Source organism: Pseudochaenichthys georgianus, chromosome 13 (assembly GCF_902827115.2).
Source record: "Pseudochaenichthys georgianus chromosome 13, fPseGeo1.2, whole genome shotgun sequence".
NCBI lineage: Eukaryota > Metazoa > Chordata > Actinopteri > Perciformes > Channichthyidae > Pseudochaenichthys > Pseudochaenichthys georgianus.
In genome coordinates this window covers 28210205-28237113 of record NC_047515.1, presented here as the reverse complement: position 1 = coordinate 28237113, position 26909 = coordinate 28210205, and the positions used below count along the sequence as shown (strand labels likewise).

Here is a 26909-nt window from a genome sequence, read left to right as displayed (position 1 = left end):
AGGCTACATTAATGCCGTACCGAGCACTGGCACAGTTAAATGTATTGGAAAATAAAGAGATAATATGCTACAGGTGCAGTACCACAAAAGTAATAAATATAATTCTCTCAATCAAGAAATCCATGCAAGCTAATAAAAAACGTAAATGTTCCATTCTTTTCTTGTTGGATTGGAAATTGTGACATTTTAAGTGGATCCAGATATTAATTAATTATTTGTAATGCCGCATGAGTTATGAATAAAAAAGGATTGGAATTTTAAAAATAACTTGTTTAAAAGTAATCACAATAATTATTAGGAAAAATATGACAAAATAAATTTGAAAGCATGAAGAAAATCACATGGTTGCTTGAGACAAAATTGACTGTTCTGAAACCAGCCAGAGGACTGTGATTCATGATTGAAATCATGGAGGTAACACGTGAAGGGAAGTCAGCTGACAAACTAATCTTTAATAGATTCAATAATAAAAATGTCCCTTCATTGCAGTGTATCATTTAGACATTAACATTGGGAAATAAATCCAGCAGAATATGGAGTAAAACGTAATGAATAAAAACAATTCAGAGACTTTGTTTCTGATGTCGGCCCTTGTTTTGTCTTGGTAGAACGTTTTAAATAACAACCCTGGCTGCGGCCCTGATTGCTGTGATTGTAAAATGTCATTAAGGCAAATATAACTGCTACTTTCACAATACAAATTATAGTTCAATCATACACAGGACAAGGATGTCTGTTGTCACGCTTTCATACTGCTGTAAAATGCTTTTACTAGCTCGTAACCGCATGTTAAACAATTTTATTAGGTGACACAGCAGGTACTTTGCTTCCCTCTCTGTCTTCACTGAGGCCTCACATGCAAGTTACATGCTACATTCAGGTTTAGTCTTTTCCTGAAAGCAAGTAATGAAACAACACACATTCATGTTGTTCCCATAAGCTATGCTTCAGCCCTCCCGCTTCTACTAATTGTGTTCATTTTGTGTGTATGAATTATACTTCTTTGTTTTTGTCTGCATTTAGTAGAATAAATAAAAATAAATGCTGTTGGATAGAAGCATTACTCAAACTGAAGAGAGAGACCTCTGCTCTGTGATCACTATATGACACAGATTTGAGTAGAAACTCAAAAGCAACAGGGTCAGAGGTCATATTTCCTATCGACTTCTTTCTCTCTGTTTATTTGCTCCAATAGAAAGACGTTTGCAAATAAGGTTAGAGTAAACAAGGAAGCGGGGTGACTGACACATGTTTCCAATGATTGTGAGCATGCAGTGCTTCATTATTTCTTCATTCTGTCCTCTCACTCCGCAGAGACAACATGAGGCTGTGGGCCTTCCTGCTGCTCGCTCTAATCGCTCTGACTTTAGCCGCAGATGGTAAGAACAACTTTAAAAATCACTTTGAGAGTTCAGAGAAGTGTTTGTATTCATTATTGGGAGAAATGTTACTTGTTGTTTTTCACTCTTTGGTATAGTTTAATCATGTTTCAGTACGACCCGATAATGGGCCTTTTCTGTGTGTCCTGCTTACTAGTATACAGTGTTAAAGCGTTAACATTTAACAACATACATATTTATTGTTTTTTTCAAAGCTTTAGTCAAGACTGCTTCTAACAGGTAAATCATTATCAGTAAAGCTAATGATTATTTCTCAAATTAATACATGAATTGTTTAGTCTAAAAAAGGCCAGATACTTGTGAAAAATATGGCACTAATGACCAGAATACAAAATGATGTCTTCAAATTGCTCATTTTGTCTGAACCCAAGCCCAAAAAACAATTTGTTTTCAACATTTTCAACTTTATTAAACTTTAAAGAGCAGCATATTTTCATATTTATTTAATGTTTGCTTGATAATTGACTTTACAATTTAGCCAGTTCCAAAATAGTTGAGATCTTTGAATCAACTACTAGTTTATTACAATTATCAATACAAATAGGATACTATAGGCAGCCACTTAAAATGTTGAGATAGAAATCTGAAAAACTATGAATGATAATGGGCAACATATTCAATTAGTCTTTGTTATTGACATGCTGCCAACGCGTATATATATAATCTCCAACAGGGCAAATTCATTTGGTCAGAAGTGCAAAGAATACTGAATAAAACCATTTCTAATTTCTTTAACGCTGTCATTTCATCTTCAGAGTCGTGTATGAGTCGCTGTGAGAATGGATTTAGCTCAGAGAAGACGTGCCAGTGTGACTCGATGTGCAAATATTACAACAGCTGCTGCTCTGACTTCAAGGTCTATTGTGGCATGACGAGTAAGACATCCCTCTTTAAGATACCCTAATGTTGTGAGACAAACATTTCTGTAGAAATAAAAAAATGGCATATCATAATTTTAACAACTGTTCTATATTTGATCTTGTTTAACATTTAAATTAATCGTACTGTGCTTATGTATGCACCATCATACACCAAAGCATATGTGTATACCTACGTGGCAATAAACCAAATTCTGATCCTGAAAGTTGTTCATTATTATGACTTCCCATTCTCAGCTCGCGGGGACACGTTTGTGTTTGCAGAGGATGATGATGATGATAGTGAGCTTCTTCAAAGCACCACTCCCTCGCCTCGACGCTCATCCCACAGTATGTCCATCAATGCTACCGATCGCGAGCTGAAGCCCACCGAGCAGCCCATCTCAGACTTTGGTCGCAGACAACAGGAACAACATGAAACAACTCTAGAAATGACCAGACCCCCTCGACTGATGGAAACAATACTTCAGAAAATCCCTATAACACGCAAAACACCCGTATCAAAGACAGTGGCGACTGCACAGATAACAACTGAAACCCCTGTGACTGAGGCAGCAGTTGAGACCACCACCGGCCCCGTCACAACAGCCACCACCGAAGCCCCCGACCCAGACGCTATGGCCTGCAGCGGGAGGCCTTTTGACTCCTTCATGCAACAAAAAAATGGCTCCATATATGCCTTCAGAGGTGAGTGATCCCTTCATATCTAAATGTGGAGAGTGCAACTTCAAGCGAGCCATATTGTGCAGCTGTACTAATGACTGAAGAAGTCCACATTTTTATTTGTTTCCTGCCAAAACAGACAAAGCCTCAACAACAGATTTGCAAGTAATGGTCACATGTTGTTCCTGCCCAGGACCTAATTCAATAAAATAAAATAAAACGCTGTGTCATACTGGAAAAACAAACCCCTTAATATCCGCCTAATAATAATGAATCATCCTATCCTTTAAGAAGAATATCCCTTTGTTGGCATGCAGTGCATTTGAACTCTTTTCTAGTTTTTGATAATTGTGTTTCGCTTCATTACATTTGTATAATTCTCATTCTTTTAAACATCACCTATATGTAATTAGTATTTTTCTGGCTCTGAACTGAGTATGAATGTTATTTTATGTTTTTTAATCCAATAACTGTTATAATGTAATGTGTTGGACCCCAGGAAGATTATTGGAATCCGTTTCTGTCGCGGTGAAACACACTTGTGAACTTCTGTGTTTTTTTTCTAGGGGAGTACTTTTTTGAACTGGACAAAAAGACTGTTCTTCCTGGTTATCCAAAGCTCATAAAGGACGTGTGGGGCATCAGCGGGCCGATTGATGCTGCCTTCACCCGCGTCAACTGTAAAGGCAAGACTTACATCTTCAAGGTGAGGACTCAGCAAAGTATCTTGTATTAATAATGCATGTTGCACATTTCCTTTGTTTTGCTTTGATAATAAATGTATGTATTAACACAAAACCTTCCTCAGGGAAATAAGTACTGGAGGTTTGATAATGGTGTGATGGATGAGGACTATCCTCGAGATATCAGCGTGGGCTTTGACAAAATTCCCGATCATGTGGACGCAGCGTTTGCTCTGCCGGCTCCTGGTCACAATGGAAAGGAGAAGGTCTATTTCTTCAAAGGTACTGATAATAAAACAATAAATCCGGGTATATTCTGTATAATCTTCGGTTTTTGAACATTTGAACATTCGAACATTGACACACTTGTTCCTAATAACAGGTAGCAATCATTTACCTTATGATAGGCAAACATATTCCAGGTTATAATACTTCTTTATGAAAACATATTTTAAATGTATTATGGAATAGAAAAAATAACCTTGTGAAGTAAAAAATAAACTATATATCTTTTCAATAAAGCATCTTGTTGGTTTCTCCAGGGGATCAGTATCACACATACGAGTTTCTGCACCAGCCATCCCATGATGAGTGCATCACCATGTCAGAGAGCTCTCCGCCCCTAATGTTCAGACGCTACACTGACGTATACTACAACAACTACGAACGTGTCATCAGCGAGCTGTTCTCTAGCTGTAAGTTGAGTCAAATTATAGATCATGAGATGCAGATGTAGATGCATGTGTTGCTACAAGCTTACAGTTTTTTCTTCTCTTCTCTAGCGCCTCAGCATCACGACAAACACCACTTCATTGACAAGGACTGGAAGGGCCTCAAGTCTCCAGTGGATGCTGTCATGGCTGGCAGGATGTACGTCCCTCCTGTGAGGCCCGCACAACGCCGCAACGACTACCAGCCAGGGCCGCCTCGGAACCAGCAGAACGGGCAGAATTACCAGCAGTATGGGCAGCAGTACGGGCTGCAGTGGGCTCATAGGAGGCAGAGCCGTTCCCCCTACTGGGGCTCCACGGCTGAGCAGGGGATGAACATGGGCCAGGGCTTTGCAGACAGGGGGATGGACATGGGTCTGAGGTTGGCAGAGAGGGGGGTGGAGATGGAGGAGAGACTGAGACGAGACTGGAACAGGCGATGGGATCAAGACTCGGACCAGGACAGACGGAGAGGCGGGACCCGGCAGAACGACAGAGGCAACCACGACCCCAGAAACGTTGGGTCCGTCTCCAGGAGTCTGCCCATACAGAGCGTCTACTTCTTCAGAGGAGGTTGGTGCACTTTTAGATTAATAATAGTCATAACAAACTATTTAACAACAAGAATTTTCACACAAAAGCCTTTGTCTTGTCTAAGTTGAAATGTGGGCTTTTTCCAGACAGATGAAAGAAGACCTTTCTGGGATGAGTTCCAGAGAGAAGACTGGAACTCATTCAAATATTATTTAACCCTTTCATGCATGAATTATGAAAGCCTCAGTCAAGTGTTATTATTGCTCTTGGTGCATGAAAAACAAGATTTGAACTTTTTTTTTTTTAATCTAGTTTTTTCAAAGACATTTTTATATGTCCACTCAGGTGGACAGTATGCGTTCAGGGTTTGAACTGAAGAGATGTACATTTTGAAAAAATGATAAATAAAGATGTGCAAACTTAAAATTACATTATAATAACATAAGTATATTGATTTACGGCCCAAAAAGATATTGCAGATGAAGTATTTTCAAGAATAACCAGGGCCAGGGGCCAATTTGAGGCCCCACGCACAGTTATTTGATGAGTGCTAGTGGAGCCTCGCAGCGGCGAAACCGTGCCGCGCCACCCTAATTGCGCCACATAAGCGCATAGGTGCGCCTCAGATGAGGCCCCCCTCCGCAAGGTGTGGCCCCCTCCACAAGGTGAGGCCCCACACAGTCTGCATGATCTGCCTGTATGGAGGGACGGCCCTGGGAACAACAGCAGCAGTACCAGTATGAATTGTAGTTGAAATATAGCCAGTGATGCATGACGTCCACTGTAGTGGACAGGTGGTTAATCATGATTTCCTGCAAACATAACATCAATACGTTGATAATTTATGAATTATATGATTCCTTAGTTGTTACTTGATGTCACCATATGTTTTATACCTGCAGGGGACGCTTTCCATAAAAGGATTGGCAGGATATAGATGGGTGACTTGGTCCATGTGGTTTTCTGTCGTCCATCTTGGTTTAGAGCAGTGGTTCTCAAACTTTTTCTGTCAGGCCCCCCCTTTGGAGAAAATAAAAGTCGGCCCCCCCCAACACAAATAGTCAGGCTCAGTGGCGGCGCCAGAGATTTACTTTGGGGGTACTGTGGGGTAGCTTGACGTTTCATAGAGGGTGCTCAAACATTTAGGGTTTCCCATTAATGTACCGGGCGCTACAGTGGAATTTTCTACTGCAACAATCCCCACGCAAACACACAGTGTACCCGCGACTGTTACAATGAAGGCTCGATAATCAACTCACGGCATATAGGTGTAAACAGGGGTAAAGTGCTATTTTATAGGTGGTGTGTGGACCTCACATAGGGAAGATTTTTAAATATTGAAGTTAAAAGCATCAATCTGGTGCACTTTGAGAGCAAAATGAAGAGATCTATTGATACATCTCTCAACACAGAACTGTAAACAGATTAACTATTTCTTTATGGATATTTTACAAATCACTCCCCTTTTAAACTTTATTCATTTGTTTATAACTATAATGATCATATAAACGTGTGCCTCGTAAATAATCGTTTACATTAATGGTGACCAAAATGTTTGAGACCCACTGAGATAACACTGATAACACTCTCCTCCACTTTGTTATTGAAAGAACCAGCACCAGAAGCCAACATCAACGATCTCCGGTACCGGTGCTCTCTCTCTCTCTCGCTCGCGCACGCACACAAAATGGCTCGTTCCACACACACACAGAGCCGAGCTTTAATGATACACAGAGACCCAGTACTGTATCACATTATTTTCGAATCAATAATTTAAAAAAATATGATTTTTTATTTTTTAATCTTTTTTTATTTATTTTTATAACCATTTTTCCTCCTGGTCTCTTGCGCCCCCCCTGTCATGCCTCTGCGCCCCCCTGGGGGGGCGCGCCCCCACTTTGAGAACCACTGGTTTAGAGACATGTATCATGCACTTACACTGACTTGGCACTGAGTGGCAGTGTATGGGATGATGCAATAGGGTCCTATGTAGTGGCTGATGATGCAACTATGCAAACAAAACAATGCATATACAAGAAAACACCTTTTGAATAGCTGTCCACTGTAGTGACCTCTATTCATGAAAGGTTTCATCAAACTTTCCCACAGAAGGCTTATGTAACTGGATTCTGTATTATGCTGCCATATCACAAACAACATAAGAGATCCCCTGCAGTGTATTTCTGCCTGCCAGTACTTTTAGGATCCGTTTTATGATTCACCAAAAACAAGAAAAAACAAGTATAAAGGAATCCTTTGATTAATGCCAGCTATGACAGATCCAAAGTACGGTTGATTTATCTTTACCGACAAAGTGTGCTTTACGTAACACAAAAATTACAAGCCCGGCCTGAACATGTGCTGCTCCAGAGAGTGGAAATGAATGAGTTGTTTTCTGTTTTTTCTAGAGTCGTACTACAGAGTGGACCTGAAGACGAAGAGAGTGGACCCAGCCTCACCGCCTTACCCCAGATCCATCGCCAAGTTCTGGCTCGGCTGTTCAGACACCACCGGGGCAGAGAAGTAGTTGCAAAATGTATTGTTATTTTAATATGACCACTAGGACTACATTTGTATATAACTGATTATTCATTTCCCCTGAAACTGGCAGTGTTGGCTTCTTGTAAAGTGTGACACTAAACGAACCGCTCGTCAACTTCAGCAAACATTGGAGATCAATGAAGGTCCAACACTGCTGCTCTTCACCGCCGTAGTGTTTTAGCATGTCCAAAGTTCAATTGGTGGATTAAGATTATCTCATCTGTTCTCAAAATCAGCTTAGTTAAACAACGAGAAGGAAAATAACCTCCATTTGGAAATCCAGAAGAGATCGGATACTCTAGTATTATTCTACAGGTTTTCTGTTCCCATGTCTTTGTTTTGGGGTTTATAATATTCAAGAATTTTGTTACATTAATTCCAAAACCAACACAGATGGTAAATCAGGGACTTTTTTTCTACACCATGTATCTACACATGTTTATTTTCCATTGTTTAATCATAAGCATACAGTAAATAACACAATATAAACAGGGTTGATGAGACTTTTCATCCACAAAGGGGTCATAAAAATGTGGCACGTGGTCGGACAGATTGAGTAATTAAAAGGAAACAATCTCTAAAATGCAATAATGGCGGTTTATGCTAACAGCAGCATTGTGTAACTGCAAAGGTGAGAGCAGCGGCAGATCGGACTTTGACCAGAGGTCGAAGAAAACATTGTTACAATTATGGTTTTCTGATATCTAAGGGCTAGTGTAAGAAGGCAAAATATAATTCCAAATCATACTACAATGGCAAAGCAACCTTGTTTACTTTATATGTTTTTTCACGGATCTTTGAACAATGTATTTGATCAGCATATTCACAACCTGTTACATCTGTTCCAACTTGTACGATGACAAATAAAAACATCATATATTTAAAGTATTTGTTTTGTATTATTCATCTTTCAACCTAAATGATACATTTTCTATGTTTTATTATGTATTCTGGAGGCTATGTAAAGGTATATTTTTTCATCATAAATGCTTTGTAAACCTTAATTCATGTAATACTAGAAAGAAATAATTCAAGAGTTTTTCCTTTCGTGCCTGTAACATTGTAATGACAGAGTAATAAATAAGCAGTCCTGTTGAATCAGAGCTGCTGACAGTTTCTCTGAGGTCATGTGTGTTTAATTATGACATTTTCATAGCAGGGCTCGTCATTCACACTGACCACCGCTCCTTCGTTGGCGATGACCTCAGTGAGACTCTCTGCATCTCCTGCTGCTCCCACGGTCAGGTAGGGGCCCTCAGTTTTTCCCGAGGTGGGGTCGCTGCCCTCCGCCCTCAGATCTGACCCTGAGTCAGCTAAAGCCAGCTCTGGCACGCTCTTCAAAATGGACAGCGGCCTTTTTGGAGAGCCGCTCTCTGAGGATGTGTCGTTCGCACCAGCTGTGTCAGGGGTGTTAACAGAAGCATGCTTTCTCCTGATTGGCTTACATATTCCTACCTCCCCCGCAGGCGGCGCCCCCTCCTCCCACACGCTCGCCCGCGCTCCCAGCTTCCTCCTGGGGGGTTTGACGATAGCTTCTGCTCCTTTAGGCTTGGGCCTGCTTACCTCCTGCTCCCTCTGTCTCTGAAGGCTTCCGATGCGCCGCAGCATGGCCTGAACGGGACCCTCAGAGCTCGTCTCCGTCTTGGACACGAGCCTCCCTGCCTTACCCACCGTCACATACACCGTGGTGACCTTATTTAAGACCCCCCCCTGAGCATCAGAGGCAGGTGTCAGCAGCTGGGTCCCTTTATGAGCAGCTGTGTTGGACATAGTCCTCCTTCGTCCTGAGGCACCAGGGACCTGTAGGGTGGTCCGGGAAGCGGTCCTGTCTACTTCCTGGTCCTCTGCATCATAGTTAGTTTCCTCATATTCTGTCTCCTGCACATCCCCATCATCGTCACCCTCATGGTCCTCAGCTCCATCTTCCTGCGCAGTTTTAGAGGCACTTCCTTGACTTTGGAGAGCAGACAGCATCAGAACACCCCAGGGTGACTTGGGTTTGTTTCGCAGGTGACCAGGGAGAGAGGCGAGGTCCTGAGCTGAGCCATGCCTCTCTTTGGGGCTGAAGCGGGTCCCCTCTGCAAAAGAAACAGAAGGCCGCTTGGACTTGGCGATGCTGGAGGTGCGAGGGATGTTGAAGGGCGAGGTGATGTCCTCACAGCTGAAGCCGGAGGGGTCCATGAACATGTTGCACTTCGAGCTCATCTCGTGGAACTCGCCGCCCGCCACCGAAGGGAAGTCTGCCAAAGAGAGGGAGAAAGAAAAGTAGAGCGACATAAGAGGAGATATTCTGCTTATTACAAAATTATTGCAGTGTGAAGTCTGTCCCTGTTCCTACCATCTCTGGGAGGGACACAGTAGAGCGCCTCCCCCTCCTCCTCCTCCTCATCACTGTCGAAGGACGACCCCTCCGTCACCCAGCCAGACGACGGAGGCTCAATGAAGCTGTGGTTGAACGTCAGCTCTGGGTCATGGTGAGACACTGTGTGTGAGAGGAAAGATTCAAAAGATAATGTTAGTCAAATCCATACATGGCTTGTTCTACAGTATACTAAAAGGTTATGGCTTTTAAGGTAAGGTTTGAAGAGACACGTTTTTTTTGCACTAATGTTATATTTTCAGTTTGATGTAAATAAAAAAAACTTTCATAATGAAGAGTGTGAACATGTTCTGTGAAATTTGGGTAACAAATGTATTTTTACTTCCATTTTCCTTAATAACTAAATCAAACCCTGCTTGAATATTTCACAAATCCAGGAACAGCTGGACTTTTTGACTAAAAACAGCATCATGTTTTATGATAAATGTATCTATTTTCATTTGATTCCCAAGAGGCTGTATAAACACACTTGATCCGTAAGTCAAGAACTAAGTGTTGTAAAATGTTGTTCAACTAAGGGCTGTAACCCAGAAGAAGAAGCAAACTGATGATAAACAGTAACTGTTGAGCAAAGCGACTGAAATGTGACAGCATATCATGCAGTCATTCCTCCACAGAAAGTAAACCTAAACTGAACTCTTAAAGAGAATAGCTTATTCTTTGTCACTTTCAGAAAGGTCCATCTTGTCCTTTGTCTTCCTTAAATATATGTGCAACTTTTGTATGTAGAGTTACACAATCCATGAATTACAATGTATCACTGTTTTATGCAGCATGACTCTATAAATGCTGCAGGACTGACCTGTGACACGGGGCAGGCCAGAGGACCAATCAGAGATACAGGGCAGGGCCGCTCCGATGTTAGCCAGGACGCTGTAGACGTGATACTTCATCCGGACTGACCAGCCTCCCTCAGCCATAGTCGCCCTGGAGGAAGGAACCTTTATATTGTACGAATGTAACACTATTACACAGTGCCCTCTCTGTATTGAATTTCTTTCAATACAGGCTGGCATGATAGCAGATTCTGACTACACGATTATTGTGGCCAAAATAATTCAAGGTAAATATATTATCCCAATATATTGAAAACATTTGAAAAAAATCGAATAATAAAGATACTATCAGTCATCTTTAAGTTTTTGGGCTTTTTTATAGCAAGTGAATTGATTTAAAATGGAAGTGTAGGGTGGCAAAAAAGAACAATTACAGTAATGGATAGTGTAAAGGCCTTTATAATACAAATATTACCATATGCTTATTATTAGAATATCAATAAATATATATTTTTTATTGTCAATACCAGTAGGTAGAATTATGATTGTAGGTTTTGTTGTTAACTCCTGTTCTCTCCTTGAGCTGCAGAGGGACAGGCTCATGGCTCAGTTGATAGGGAGCAGTGAGGTACAGACCTGTCTTTGCCCCCGGCAGGAGCCCCTCCACAACACAAACAGCAGCAGAGCACAGCGAGGAGCAGCAGGAGGAGAGGAACCAGCACACCTGCTATCACTGCAGCCCTGCCACCTAAAACACACACACACACACACACACACACACACACACACACACACACACACACACACACACACACACACACACACACACACACACACACACACACACACATGATATAACCTTTGATTTCATTCACCTATCCATGCACCAGACACACAAATGTATTTTGATAGACATATGGATGGACGTACTCTTGGGACACACTCCAGTGACTGGGTCGCAGCCGCCCCCCTCCCCACAGTCACAGGCGGAGGAACAGTTGAAGCCGAACTGCAGGGCGGGGCAGCTACTGTTACAGCTGGGAAATATACAGAGTCATGCAATTACATCACAGCACAGCAGTCATCCTATGCATGAACACTGAGTCATTTTCTATTTCAGTGTGCAGTGAAAGAATACTGCTATAAACATACTGTGTCTTAGAGAAGAAAATGAAAGGGACCATAACTGTTTGGGGTCAATGAGCATCACATTTGAGTGGGCCTTTACTTGGTTAGAGACTCACACTGTAAGCATTTGTCTCAGTTGAAATATGTGGACAGACATCTATCATAAGCTCCAACAAAGGCCTTTATCATCAAACACATTGGACATGTTCAGGTTTTATAACTCAACAGGCATGACCCAACATAGAGTAAAACCGTTTGAACATTATGCTCACCTTTCTCCTGTAAAGCCGGACTGACAGTCACATCTTCCTGTCACTTGATGACAGTCACCATGGAAACATGGGCTACACAGGAAACCACAGGCGTCTCCAAACGTCCTGTTAGTGCAGGCCTCCTCGCACCTGGGCGAAGGGAACAAGGACATAAATAATCATTTTACACGCATGTCCCATCCTTAACCTTTATCTCACTACATGAAAAACTGTTCAAACAGATTTCCACAATTGTATGGATATTGTCGTAGAAATCTAAGCACTAATGGACATTGCGGGAAGAAAAAAGGGCATGATTGTCCATCTTTATCACACACTCACCCCCGGTTTTATAGTTAAAATAAAGGTTACACACACTATAATGCTGGCCACTTCAGGAATGTGAAGATGGGAGCATAGATAAGATCAAGAGGCAAACGTCTTCAAACATCATACCATTAGTTCTGCATAGTTCACTATAAGCCTTGTTACCTTTAAGTTACAGCCAACAATAAATGGTTTAAATAAAACACTCGTCCAGACCTGGGACCAGTGCATCCCGGATCACACCTCCAACAGTTCCCAGTTTTTGGGTCACAGGGTTCGTTGTTCCTGCAGCGTGGACACTCCTCCAGGCAGCCGTCACCATAGGAACCAGCCGGGCACGGCCGGTCGCATCGTGTCCCGTTCCAGCCGGACTCACAGGCGTCACAGGCGCCGTCAGTGTCCGAGCAGGTCCGGTGGTCTCTGCAGAACCCACAACTGAGGACAGGAGACGACACAAAGAGCTTCATAGGTGTTCAAAGGCGACATATCAGGTTCATACTTTGGGTTTGTACTAGAACACGTTTACATGCTTAAATGTTTAAAACAATGACATTATATATCTCATACTGTCTATCTTAAAATATTAACCATTGTATCAAATGCTTTGTGTTAGCGCATGTCAGCATTTTCCTGTTTCATGTCTCTGCACCTTCATAACAGCAGAATGACTGAAACAGCTTTGTAGGAACACTTTTCTACGTAGTATAGTGTATCTTGTTCTCTTGTTGCTGGTCACTAAAAGTTACCAGACACAATTTAAATGTATTCGTACAACGATAGTAAAGTATCTTGCATCTTGTGATATCAAAACCTTACAGAAGGTTTCCCAGGCCACACATATATATTCTTTTGCAGCACATCATGCACTTTTATTCTGGGATGGGAATTTTTTAATGTATGTCAGCTTGTTCTTTTTAACGTTTCTCACATACTAGTTTTTATCTTATATGCTTGTTTGTATGTATAGTTTCGTAATATTTAAGTGTGGAGGGCTGAGCGTAAGTATTTCACAGTACAGTCCCTGTTTAAAACTGTATATATGACAATAAAATATCTTGAATCTTATTGTGGGCTGTGTACATTTGTATTGTGAACTCCATGGATTGATAACATTGATTCTTTAAAAGTAATAATATAGCACAAATACAAATACATTAAATATCACTATTTACAATATGGCATCTTGAATCAAAAAGCTATATCTACACAAACCTCCTTTTACAGCCACTGCCGTATTTCCCAGCTTCACAGGGCTGGTTGCAGTAGACCCCCTGGTACCCCGGCTGGCACAGGCACTGTCCAGTGTTCGGGTCACAGGTGCTGTGTGTGAGGTCACAGTTACACCTCCGGTCACAGCTGGGCCCCCACCAGCCTGCCTCACACTCACACACACCTGTTCGCTGATTACATTGGGACAGGTAGCAGTTGCAAGCGACGGGACATTTCAGCCCCCAGTGGCCCCTGTTGCACTGACACCGGCCTGTCAGCTGGTCGCAGCCGGGCCCCGCAGACCCCGCGCTGCCGCACTGGCACGGCTTGGAGCAGGTGGCCGTCCACCAGCCCTCGTCACAGGAGCAGTTCCCGTGGACGGGGTGGCAGTGGCCGTGCCGGACGCACTTGCAGGGCGACTGGCAGAGCGGGCCCCAGCGGTTGGGGTTGCAGGTGCACTCTCCGGTGACGGGGTGACAGCGGCCGTGAGGGAAGCACTCACACACCTTGCGACAGTCCGCAGCCCAGAACTCACCGGGACAGCCTGGAGACAAATGAACAAACACAGAGAATAATACAACACCAATACTGCACTTAAAGGTCTCCTATTATACTATTTTTAGGCATATATTATAGGTCTCAGATATATAAAAATATGTCTATAAAGTGTTCTGCTCAAAATAACAAACAGATCACCAGTTCTAGCCATGCCTCATACCCCTCTATTTCAGCCTTGTTAGAGAAGTGCTGATTCTGGGTCGGTAGCTAAAAAAAAAAAAGAGGAGGAGGAGGAGGAGGAGGAGGAGGAGGAGGAGGAGGAGGAGGAGGAGGAGGAGGAGGAGGAGGAGGAGGAGGAGGAGGAGGAGGAGGAGGAGGAGAGAATTCTACCGGCAGATACTCAGCTAAATGCTGCCGTGATTAAATATCATGTTCAAAACCACATCAAGGATTATTTTTGATACAGTATGGAGCTCAAATGCTTTTTCTCTTGCGGGTTTACCACAAGTTGAGTTTCTTTTTTATTTCCTGCTTTTTTACACATACTCTCTCCAGTACAGCGTAAGCTCTGAGTGTTAGCGATGCTTGCTAATGTAAACAAAGACCATACTTCCAAAACACGTTGCGCATTGTTTCTGATAGCCTCCTGTTTTTAGAGATGTGGGACACATATTTATACATAAAAAGTGCATTTTGCATGACAGGTCCCCTGTAATACTTTCGTACAGGGATGGAATTTAGTCAAGTCCTGTTTTTAGTATAATTTTGAGTTACTTGTGCTCAAATTGACTAATTAGATTGTATGATACTTCAAACATGCCAAAGATAAATATTGTTTAAATAACTAACTATGTTGTGATCATTCTATTTGCCAAGTTGAATGTAGAGCTAATTTAAATCTGACTTTATGTTGTGGCATGTGCATAGAAGATATTTGTACGCAATTAAGGTTTATTTATGGTGTCGTTTTTGAGTGGTCTGTAACTGAAACATTGTTACTGTGTATTTATTTTCAGTTCTACAAAAAAGTATGTATGGATAGAGAGGAAAAAGGAAAACTAAGTGAAACATTCAAACGTATCTCGCATGTTCGAATTTTTTGATCTTCTTGTTAGCTCTAAGTTTTTACGTAGATGGGACATGCATTAGGGCAGAATAATAGCAAAGAGTAAGTACAAAAAAACATTTGAAACAATCTAACAATGTGCTAATACCCATATACTGCATGGATAATAACATATAAGTCATCGGAGCAATTGCTCTGCATAAAAAGCTATTTATTTTTAAATACATCAAGCTGATAAGTACTTTTTGCTTCAGTAGGACAAATGCAGGACCTCCAGTCATAAAGGGGTATTTTCACATAGTATATAAAGTTACATGGTTAAGATTTGAATACTTTCACAATAGGTTTCATACAAGAAATTAACTTTAGTAACATTTGGAAAAAAGGACTTATGTTATTGTGCTAAAATATTCACATTCTCTAAAACGAACACAGACATTACTAAATCAATGCTCCACTTGTTTCTTGTAACTCACGTGTTTTACAGTGAGCTCCGAAGTAGCCAGGGGGGCAGCGACACACTCCGGGATACACACAGATCTCCTCCTTCAGACAGGCCTGCTCACCCTCACACACAGCTACACACACGCACGCACACGCACACACACACACACACACACACACACACACACACACACACACACACACACACACACACACACACACACACACACACACACACACACACACACACACACACACACACACACACACACACAGCATACCAGTGAATGAGACAACAGGAAAACTAATCCAATATGGAGGCAGTAAAAGCATAACTCCTGCAGATTGTCGTCCATAAGAATAGTTAAACTCACGTAAGGTGCATTCTGTTCCCTCTTGACGCCACCCAGTGCAACAGACCAGGGTGGAGGGGTCCCTGAATATACAGAAGATAATCAGCCTGACAAATCTGAAACTTAACAAAACTCCAGGAAGAACCGACTAGCAATAGCCTGATAAAACAATTAATAGGAGAAGATTTACATTTTAGCCGTCTACTTCAATCCTTAACTCCTTGAAAAATACCGTAGCTGTAATAAAGGCTACAATTTGTCATATTATTGTTATAATGCTTTTTTGTGAAGTTGTACCTGATATTGTGGCAGACGTTTTTCCCAGCAGGATCCAGTGTTTGTGAGGAGGACAGCGAGCAGCAGAGCAGAGCACTCAGAGCTCCGAGGAGAAGCTTCATCTCCACACAAACTCCGTAAATAAAACCCAGGAACCAAATGTCTTTCTGTCTCTTTATGTCCGGTCTGTCCCTGACTTTCCTCTAAACGTGCTCTGCTTCCACTCAGAGGCAGTGTCTCTCTTGCTGTGTGCCCTCCACCCTTCCCTGCTCCTTCCTCTCCTGTGAGTCGTCTTGTGGCTCCACAGCAGCCAAAGAGGTCAAAGCCCCCAGGTTTCCTCTTCCCATTTCCTGGGGAAGTCAGAGCCACTTCCTTCTATTCAGCCAGACACAGAGTTTTAAAGATGGTCGAACACTAACACATGAAACTCGCCGCACACACTGGAGGGGGCACGTAGAAATGCAAACACCCAACCCTGAGGTTTCACCTTTTCCCAGAATCTATTGTTGACAGTCATTCAGGAAATGATGAAGAACGCATAAGTCTGGACCAAAGATAATCATGTCATCACTTCTGCTTTCATTCAACAGCAGCAACAGTTAGCGCACAATGCCAATTGAATCAATTGAATCATGGAAAAAAATGGGTAGAGATCATTTTTATATTCAATACAATTCTATGTTTATTGGATTGAAAGGTCAGTTTTCATTATCACAGTCTGAATTGTTCTACATTTCATCAATAAAATATTACATATTTTTGTCAGCAACGACATGCTTACAAAAATTGCATTTTAAGAAAACATGATTTGATTGGAAGGTCATATATTGTCTCAAATACACCACTGGTCTGTCATTGTCACATTTGGAGTGAGCAGACGGATTAGATGTGGTTACTTTAGGGTAACTAGTCAGCAAATGGTGGTGGAAACTAACGTAACCAATCTGCAGCGGCTGGTACATCAGCCACAATGAACGTGTTTATTCACACAAATACACACACACATTTATGGCACCGGCACCAGGCACACACCAGCCAAATACTTTGAGTGGTGCAATGACTGAAATTGAGAAAATATATATTTAACAATACAAGCATTGAGTTAAGGCTTAAGGGATTAAAGTGTACTCAATGCTGGAAGAGACTGGTAATGTGACTACAGTTTTCTTTGTTTGTTCTTGAGCATGAAAGTACTTTAAATCATTAAAAAAGTACACAAGTAAAATCTTCCCTACTGAGGTAAAATTGCAGCTTCATGGTGAAATCTTGATTGTTAGTTATAAAAAGAAACAATGCCCTCTTGTGGAACCGAAGTGAACTTAAAATACTCTTTTTTTTCTTCTTTTTTTTTTAACACAGGAGAGGAAAAAGCTAACCTTGTAATATCTTTGGTTTTTGTAAAAATAGTTTCAGGATCTATATAAATATTGATGTGTAATGCCAATTTTCCTCTACACTAAAGGATAAAAGGACTCATACAAAATATTGTTTTGTAGCGAGTTAAAAAGAATCCCTCTTAATACTGCGTACACTGTACCACACATACTGTAGTACCAGTATACTTTCTATAAATTCCAGTAATCAACAAAAGGGGAAATGAAAGTATTCATATCAAAATAAAGTTTGTTTAACACGTTTGCACTTTCTCTTCACACTGAGTGCTTTTGTGTGGGGCTGCCTTCAAATGTCCTTGTTATGTTTCTCGGCAACATTTTCTGTTACAAGCTGAGGAAGGAGATGTGACTAAGGGAAGAAGGGTGAGGCTGTGGTGGGTACCAGGCTCAGGGGGGACGGTTACTGCTGCCCCGTCTCCACGCCGGTCTCTGAGTCTCCGATGATCTCCCAGCTGGAGGCGGAGCTGCTGATGTGGGCGGGGCTCCGTCCATTGCCCGACCGCGTCAGGAAGCCAAAGCTGCAGCCGGCAGGACAGAAAACAGACAGGCTGGGTCAGACAAGTTGTCAGGGATTACAGCTAAAAATAGTCCAGACTCTCAGGACAGCGACAGAGTGAGCAGAGAGCTGAAACCATTGCTATGATTCACAGATGATGTTTGTTTTGCACTTTCTTTAAATTTGATTATTTATTAAATCTGTCTTTTTTATCTCTTTAAAGACGTTGGGCTCCAAAGAATAAGAATATTCTTTTTTGTCTCTTTTTCTTTTTAGATAAACAGTAGAAGTGGACCATGCAAAATGCAAACAGATATATTAAAATATAGTTTTTTCTAATAAAAAGACAGGTCAACATCACCATGACACAGCTGTATTTCACATGTTTTACTTTATCTCATTCTCAGTCAAGAGACTTCCCCTATACCACAATTACTTTCCAGAAGTGAATGGAATTTCCAATATTCCAGTAACTAATCTTCATGAGTTGATGGGGGTTAACATCCTCTATCTGAACATAGGACAGACCTAATCTATGGGTAAAGTAAATTAACATGAAGAACAAGCCTATTTTAAATGTGTTGATTTGCTGAATTACTACCAGGTCAACGGAATGCAGTTTTAGTGTGAACATGCTACTAAAATAAAACACTTTAAGAATGTATATGTTGTAAATTAGGCATCATGCTTCAGTTTGTAAATAACCTAAAGATTCAGACAACAGGGTTCAAATCCATCTCAGGATGCTTCAAGCAAATGTCCTAGATAATCCTGAGCTTTCCTGTACCTAACAAAAGGGATCATACACTAGATAAATTAAAACGTATCAACTAGCTTTTAGAGGAGCACTTCCTGTGTTTTGTCTCAGGTCACTAAAGTCAGTTTACTTTTGGGTAAGGCAAGGCAAGTTTATTTATATAGCACTTTTCAACGCAAGGCAATTCAAAGTGCTTTACAAAAAATGAAAGACATTAAGCATTAAAAAAGAAAAGCTAATAAAATAAACATTAAAAGGAAAAATACATGGATAAAAGTTACAGTGCAATTAAACATTAAAAGAAAAAGTTACATGGATAAAAGTTACAGTGCAGTTTAAGATATGAATAGTTCAATTAAAAGCAGCGACAAAAAGAAAAGTCTTCAGCCCGATTTAAAAGTACTAAGAGTTGCAGTGGACCTGCAGGTTTCTGGGAGTTTGTTCCAGATATTGGAGCATAATAACTTTAAAATCATGCATGCACAGAAATGAACCAATGTTCTCTTACTGTAAAAACATGAAAGCGACAGATGCTGCCAGCTTTGTGGTTACAAGTCTGAGCACTGCAGGGCAGGTTTTGTACTCACAGGTTTCGAATGCGTGACTCAGTTGGTTTCTCGGTGTCATCAACATCAGCCCCGTCTACTTCTGTCTGCCCAAACAGAGAACTCCTCTCCTCCTCATCACTGGCAAGGAAAAATCAAATAGAGAATTAAGTATTGATTTATGTTTATGTGGTTGATGGAGAGTACCATGAAATCAGGCCTTTCATTTAACATGTGTTTGACCATTATTCATTTTTGAAGCTATCTTCCATGCTTTAAAAAAAGGAAATGCATAAAAAAAACTATAAAATGTTTCGTAGATTTGATCCCTCTAAATAAAACAGTTTTAAACAGGCTCATTGTGTATGGATAAAGCAGGTGAACCAATGATCAGACAGACCTGCTGCTGCAATCGTTGGCAGGAATCCCGAGCATCTTTGCCTTGATGAGCTTTCTTTTTTTTTTGATAGCAGAGCGGACAGCTTCTAAAAGGAAACCTGGACACCTCTCCTCATTCAGGATCTCCCTGCAGAAACATACAATCATTTTTATTTCCATTTACTATCAGACAGTATCCCCCACGTACGCAAACGTCCATGAATTGCTCAAATGTGCCACTTCAGTACATGTTCGACTAAAGCTTGCTCTCAGATTGATGGCGAAACATCTCCAGCAGACCCACCTCTGATAGTAGTTGAGCTCCTCCTGAACCAGGAACAGGTTGGTTTTGAGCTCGTTCCTCTCGAAAAGGATGCCACGCACCTCCTTCTTGGTGAAGCATGGCGGATCGGGGTCCTTCTGCTCAACCGTGGACTCTTTCTTTGACTCTGAGGCGGTTTGATTCCTATTTGACTGATTGGCAGAACAGGGTCAAAGGTCAAACAGACTCCTCAAACTTCAGTCTAGAGCTCCTTGAAGGAGGAATGACAAGCATTTGGTTGGAGTAGGTGTAAAGCAGCTGGAGTATGATCAGCAGTACAAGCTTTAAATAAAGTTTTTGAATCTTCAGCTCCTGTCCAGAACATTACAGAATGATTCAAACAGCAGAATTAGTTATTGTCCAGATACATTTTGACCTGCAGCTCAGTAAGTGTAATTATTTATACCAAATGTAAATGATAAAAACAGTCTGAATTAGATAAGCAAAGAATCTTTTGGACATGAAATGAAGGAAACATGATAGGAGTCATACAGGGCCGTTGCTGTTGGTTATGTCCAGCTGTGTTTGGAGGTTTTCGATCTCTTTGGTTTTCTCCTTCAGGTCAGCCTCCATGTCGGCCTTCCTCTCCACGACGCTCTTCAGCTGGACCTGCAGCACATTCTGTTTATGTCGCAGCTCCGCATTCATCTTCATGAAGCGCTCCAACTGCTCCTGGAGCTGCACACACATACACAGATTAACAACACTTATTAAATCATAAGACACACGATAGTACCCATATTTCCAACCAGGTGTGAGGATAGTTAAACTCCAAACTAACAACCCAGGGCTGAACCACAAACACAATCGTTCTGCATTGGAGAGTGGGGTGAAAATGTCCCCATGCGTGGGATTTGGATCAAAAGGTCTGGGGGAAGGACAGGGCAATGAATGAAACCACACAAAGCATTCATTTTAAGAACGGAAACATTCTAGGCATCCATTTAAGTGAACAGAGGGACTAGTTCAGAGAAACTAATTCAGTTGTTCATCATATAAACGTAGCATGATAGTAATATAATAAACACTTATTGCTCTAAGAGAAAACCCCACATTCCTTTAAGGAACTGACTTTTGTAGCCACAGCCATAAATACTGTATTATGATACTGTTTGTGCGTCCAAGTGGTGTAGGTGTCAGTGCTTTGAAGCAAATATAACTTCCTTTCTACTTTGCTCTTCAGGCTAAAAGCCCTAGTGACCACCAGCTGCTATCAGCTGTTTCATCAATCATATTATCTTGCCGATGAGCATGAATGATCACATACGCAGAATAATTGTCATCAATATTCCTTACCGCCTCCACCTCTTTGGAGATGGTGGTTATTTCCTGGACTTTGGCCCTCAGCTCATCTCTCTGCTTGTCCACCACCTCCTTCAGTTTCAGCATCACCTCTCGCTCCTGCCGCTGGACACGGTCTGCAAACAAACACAAAGGGTCAGGTAAAGAGAACTGTGTCCCTAAACATACATGCTTCTTGTGGAACATTTGAATTCCCTGCTTAGAGGATTATTTTTATAAATTGAGTGGGGATAAGGGTGAGGATCCTCAATTGATTACACGATTGTGCAATAGGTAGTGTTATATTGTTATATTATATGATATAATCGATGCATAATAAGGCCACTTTATGGATCTGTAGGGTTGGATAGTCCATCAATTATCAAATTAATCATGGGAAGACAAAGCTGTACTTTTATTGAAGCCATTCCCCTTTACATGGTGAAGAAAGATGGCAATAGTAATTCTGCAACTCTAACTGAAAAAAACATGAATAATTACAGCTACATTTGTCATAGTATAGTACAAACTAGATTAAGCTGCTTTCGCCTTCAAGAAATTGTGCAAAAATAAACATGAAACATAAAATCTCTACACATAAAAGGATATTAGTATAAGATAACTACCTTAAACAACGTGTTGTAGGAGTGACAAAGGGGCCTGAAACACCATTCTTGACATTACACAGACTTAAAGGTTCAGTTCACCCAAATACAATAAATAATATAAATATGATATGTTCTATAATTTGGATAAACTGACTTACTGGGCAATGCAGGAAACAATAAGACATGTATTGTAAACTAAATACTATATTATAATATCCTTTAAAACAAATTAAGTCATCTTAGTGAAGTGTGGGAGCCTGACACATTAGCAACATGAAATAAATAATCTCATCCAGCTGCCACCTTGCCTCTTCTCAAATAAATCCCACAACATTAAAACATCATGTTTTCCTGTCAGTACATGAAAACAAATCAGCAAAGGGACTCCACCCCTTGGCAAACATAACTGCAGTACCCACAAGCAAAAAGTAATGATGTTTCACTTCACAAAACGTATAATTAACTATATTCAAAGAGACAATGATTCATTATGTGATCAATGGAAGACACTATAATAAACACACATTTTTCAATCTATAACGTAATGTTAATATTTGTATGTGTTTTTCTCCATTGCATAATCTTTAGGTTCGCCATCCTCTTTTGAGTGTTCCCCAATACAGTATATGACAACTTCTGCTACTTCACTCCACAAAATAACTTCACCATAAACATTGTTAAGCCCAGTTTGACTGCTTTCAGCCTCACTGCATATGAATGTTAACCCACTGCTACCTACATGTGCATTTTTGTACGGATGTAGGGAAACAACATAATCAGATAGCCTCAAGGTGGATTTGCTTTTTTAGAAAATAGCTAATGGCAATCCAGAATGGGTCTTAGGGATGGAAGAAGAACTCATTATTCCCCAAGGCTTTATAAAAAGTTAATGTGGTAGCATCTACATTGTTTGGGGTGAGGTGTGAACTATGAGGAGAGTACTTCCACAATGTGTATTGTAGAAATGTGAATAGTTTCTTTACAAATTAAGTACTCAGAATCTGATTTGGAAAAATGTTTACTGGATGAGAGAGGGGAGGGTTGACACAAGTGTTGTACAGTACAGTAATGGAAAGTTACTTCAGCACACTCGTAGCCATCATACTAATGCCTAACAAATATTACATAACTTACAAACGTTGTGACCTGAATTTGTCATCCTGTTCGCATGTTGGTAAATTGTTAAGTCGCTTAAAGGTCACATGTCATGGCCATTTCCACTGATCATAATTCCATTGTTGAGGTCTACTAGAATAGATGTATACTGTGCAATTTTCCAAACTCACATTGGTTTCGCATACAGCATCTCTGTAAAGTATGTGTATTCAGCAGTATTCACTCTCTCCACTAAACGGCTCGCTGCAGCTCTTGCCCCCCCCCCCCTCCCTGTGAGCCCAGTGTGCTCCGATTGGGGGACCAGTCGGGACGTTGTGAATCGCGCTAAGCGCCGTGGAGGTGTGATTTCCTTGTTTAGCGATACACAGCGAAACACAGCGAAACTCACCCTGAGCACACACAAAGTCACAGCCGAAGTAAAAACAATAAGTGTGGCTTGATATTGAGTAAGGAAAAGGTTGATAAACGCTGTGAGAATGGGTCTGCAGAGAGAATTTCGCTGCGATCCCAACTGTCTGTTATCAGCCTGCAGCCAGGGAGGAGAAATCAGCTGAGCTGCATGCACTGAGTGTGTGAGGAAGTCCGGCGTGGAGTGGTCAATTTGGACCAATCAGTGGGGGCTTAACGTAACAGCTGCGCGGACGTAACGTAACGGCTCCATGGATTGGTCCATTTAGTTCCGGGGACGACATGACATCATGATGTACCCGGAAGAATCAAATGGACAGTGACGTATCTCCAACGAGGCGTTTTGGGGAGATATTTTCTGTTTTAGAGTTTTACTCCCTACATGGTGTACTTTGAGGGTTTTGACTCTGCACACCGTTTACATGCATAAAAACCTTCATAACACACAAGGGGACGGGTAATAACCGGAAAAGCATGACATGTCACCTTTAAGAAACAGTCCCGATTAAAAAAAACAACAGTGCATATTTTATGTTTAACTTTAAAATGCTGGGGGGCCCACCTTCCTGTGCATGGCTGCCCTTCATCCGGCTCTGCAGCTCCTCCCTATCGTCCTGGAGCTGCTGCACCTGGACCTGCAGCTCCTCACACCTCGTCTTCCACTGCTGCTCCTTCTGCTGCAGCTCCTGATGAGAGGATCGAACACAGATTGTAAAAGCAAAATCTTGGAGATGTGGTGAATACAAACAAGATCTGATGTAATTTCCCTTTGTGCTCTTAACATCTCTTGTGCATGTAGGAATTTGGCTTCGGTAAAACAGGCTGTGTCCAAGCAAACTATTTTGTTGCGTCATTACAGATGTTTGTGGAAATGTTTCTCAACAGAAAACACTTATTTCCAAGAACCACACCTCTTAATTAACTTTCTCTGCAATGTTTATGACAACATTTTCTAGAGCACAAAACAAACTTTACCACTATATTTAACACATCAAAAAAAGAATTGCTTTGCCTTCACAAAACAATTTGAAAGAGGAATAGTAGTTTCACAACAATGGCCTTCTTTGTTGTGTTATTCAACCATAATGATTATAGTATAAGGGCGGGCTCCCCCTGGAGAAGTGCAGTGTCAACTTCCCTCTGACAACTGTTATGTCACTCACTCATCTCACAGCAGCATGCCTGCCCTATGTCCCATATAAACTAGAGTCCAACAACTTAATAAAAGCCTTGTTGAGACTTCAAAAATATACGAAAATAGCACGCTCGCTAACATTATATTTAACAACCATGTGACTGTTTTGTGTACTTTGCAGAATGGGGTTGGATATTTGGCAATGTGGAAATAGCAAATAGCTGGATTAACCAACCTGCATGGGGCTCCAGGGCAAAATTGTGCAAGTGAGGCCTTGTTAACCTTAATAACATACTTTAGAGTGCATATTCCTATTTCAAGTGTCTGTTAACTAAATATCAACAAACCACTTACACTACCTAGTGGCCTCCTATGTCCTGTTTGTAGTTTAATAACACATACTAAATAATATATAACAAATTAATGCAAGGTTGTTTGTATCATGAATGGTAGTAGTCTGCTATAACAAGTGAATTGAGGCTTCAGCTAATATGCTTTTTGGGGGGTAATTATCTGTATTTTAGCTGCATGCTGTGTAGCTTGCTAGCTGGCTTCTTAGTAGCTAGCTAAGTAGCTAACGTTAGTTTCACAGTGATCGTCATCTATTCACTTATGATAATCTATTCCTGTTAAAGCTAAATAATATCTGTACTGTGTGGTAGAGCACAGCATAACATACACATGTTGGTCTATAAAAACATAAATTGTGAGAAAATACTAACCTAACAATGTTCATTATGATTGGTTTAAATGTCAACACAGCGTTAGCCAAGTAACTGTCATTGCCGCGGTTGTCCTGACGACAAGGAGCAGCATGGCTGGTATTTCAGGTTAACATTAGCTTGATAGATATTGATTACATTGATGGCCGTCCATGAGTGACAGCATGGCACAGTACTGTGTGTATCAGGCAACTTCAGGGCCGGTTCAAGAAATAACTGCAGCGTAAGAACTCAACTTAATTTTGCTACACAAAAGCCTTCTGTATCTTTAATGTTCTCTCTACATGTGGGAGGTATCGGCCATTTACAGTAGTGGTTCCTCTGGCCTCTCCGTCAACTAACGTTAGTTCAACTTGACGTTAGTTACTGGGAATACAGTGTTTTATAACCGATGTAACACACAGTGGGTTTATATCATAGACTGTATATATAAAGGTTTATATGCACTGCTTTGAAGCGTGTTTCCAAAACGCTGGGAGGATTAAAATCTCCCACCTCTCTCACCCGTATTTCATTTTTCTCGCTGGCTTCGTCGCTCTCCTTTCCCACACGTTTCTTCTGCTGCTGAAGCTGTATGGTTTCGAAAGTCTTCAGCAACTCCTCTTCCCTCAGCTTGTGAGCATGGTTCCTGGAGGCGAAGCTCTCCAGCAGCTCCAGCACTTTCACTATTTTCGGTACAAGACCCACGACGCTGTCTTTGCCACAGCCATCGATAAGTTTCTCCACCTCGGTGCCGATCAGTTTAGCTATTTCATAAACATTGTCCACAGTTAGAGCTGAATAGGTCCTTTGGAAAAAGCCCTCTGTGTTTTGATTCTCCGAGTGTGCTTCAGGTGCCTCCATTTCCGAGTCCCTTCACATGCTCTTTGACAGCTTTCGAAACCGAGAGTGGCTTGTCAGCGCGACATGTCAACCAGCCGTAAAAAAAAAAAAGCCCCATCAAATGTCAAAGTAACAAATAAAAGTGCAGGTGTAGAGATTAAAGTGCGGATATTGTTGAGCCCATGCTGCAGACACGCCTGGACTTGACTGTCTGCTCTGCAAACAACACGTCACGCATTTGTAATGTTTGCTCAGAACAACTCCAAGAAAAAAAAAAAAAGTAGAACATCGAGTTCTCAGCAAAGAACGATAATACAAGGCTGGACTGGAGTCACTAGACTCATGCTGTCTACTCGCTGCAGGACCCTCCTACTTTTCAGACTAATGTAATTCCACACACACACACACACACACACACAGCCAGGTCGAGCATACTGAGAGAAGCAGCAGAGCGTGAACATTGAATTTCCTCTGCAGATCTGCAGTCAGAAATACTGACCTATAACTGTCCAATAAATATCGATTACATAACAATTGAACGGCTATGGAAGCAGAAAACAACAGAAATAACTTCATTATACCAGGCTTGAAAGCAGTAGAGACATTTCATATCAGACACAATGGGAAAGTCTTTTGTATCCACATTTCTAAAGAATTTTATCAGTTGACTAAAACCAAATCAGGCTTAGCGTTTCATTAAAGCGGTGTTCTGCATAGAGGGTAGCAAACAAGAAAAAGTTCACTGCAACAATTGATATTAACATAAATGCGTCACTTTTTTTCTGGTTACATACAATTTTATTAAGCA

At 41.2% G+C, this 26909-nt stretch overlaps 3 protein-coding genes across 5 annotated transcripts; 1 reads left to right on the top strand and 2 right to left on the bottom strand.

Moving 5' to 3' along the window:
* Positions 1-1269: 1269 nt before the first annotated feature.
* On the top strand, positions 1270-8297 carry vtna (vitronectin a). Its single transcript, XM_034097908.2, has 8 exons — positions 1270-1379; positions 2156-2275; positions 2516-2965; positions 3508-3647; positions 3750-3906; positions 4167-4319; positions 4407-4907; positions 7277-8297. Exons 1-8 carry the CDS (start codon positions 1322-1324, stop codon positions 7393-7395), a joined length of 1698 nt encoding a protein of 565 aa, XP_033953799.1. The 5' UTR covers positions 1270-1321; the 3' UTR covers positions 7396-8297.
* Positions 8298-8396: 99 nt separating this feature from the next.
* scarf1 (scavenger receptor class F, member 1) lies at positions 8397-16410 on the bottom strand. 2 transcript variants are annotated; one of them, XM_034097906.2, is made up of 11 exons: positions 16139-16410; positions 15863-15924; positions 15521-15622; positions 13484-14024; positions 12488-12706; positions 11966-12094; positions 11496-11602; positions 11202-11313; positions 10592-10716; positions 9748-9891; positions 8397-9649 (listed from the first exon to the last, which is right to left on the bottom strand). In XM_034097906.2, exons 1-11 carry the CDS (start codon positions 16237-16239, stop codon positions 8535-8537), a joined length of 2757 nt encoding a protein of 918 aa, XP_033953797.1. In that variant the 5' UTR covers positions 16240-16410; the 3' UTR covers positions 8397-8534. The 2 variants fall into 2 exon arrangements, with proteins under 2 accessions (XP_033953797.1, XP_033953798.1); XM_034097907.2 differs by having other exon boundaries at positions 12515-12706.
* Positions 16411-16773: 363 nt separating this feature from the next.
* rilp (Rab interacting lysosomal protein) lies at positions 16774-26429 on the bottom strand. 2 transcript variants are annotated; one of them, XM_034097700.1, is made up of 8 exons: positions 25775-26429; positions 23985-24108; positions 21306-21427; positions 20502-20687; positions 19992-20161; positions 19710-19835; positions 19352-19450; positions 16774-18029 (listed from the first exon to the last, which is right to left on the bottom strand). In XM_034097700.1, exons 1-8 carry the CDS (start codon positions 26120-26122, stop codon positions 17912-17914), a joined length of 1293 nt encoding a protein of 430 aa, XP_033953591.1. In that variant the 5' UTR covers positions 26123-26429; the 3' UTR covers positions 16774-17911. The 2 variants fall into 2 exon arrangements, with proteins under 2 accessions (XP_033953591.1, XP_033953592.1); XM_034097701.2 differs by having other exon boundaries at positions 25784-26427.
* Between the last annotated feature and the right edge of the window lie 480 nt (positions 26430-26909).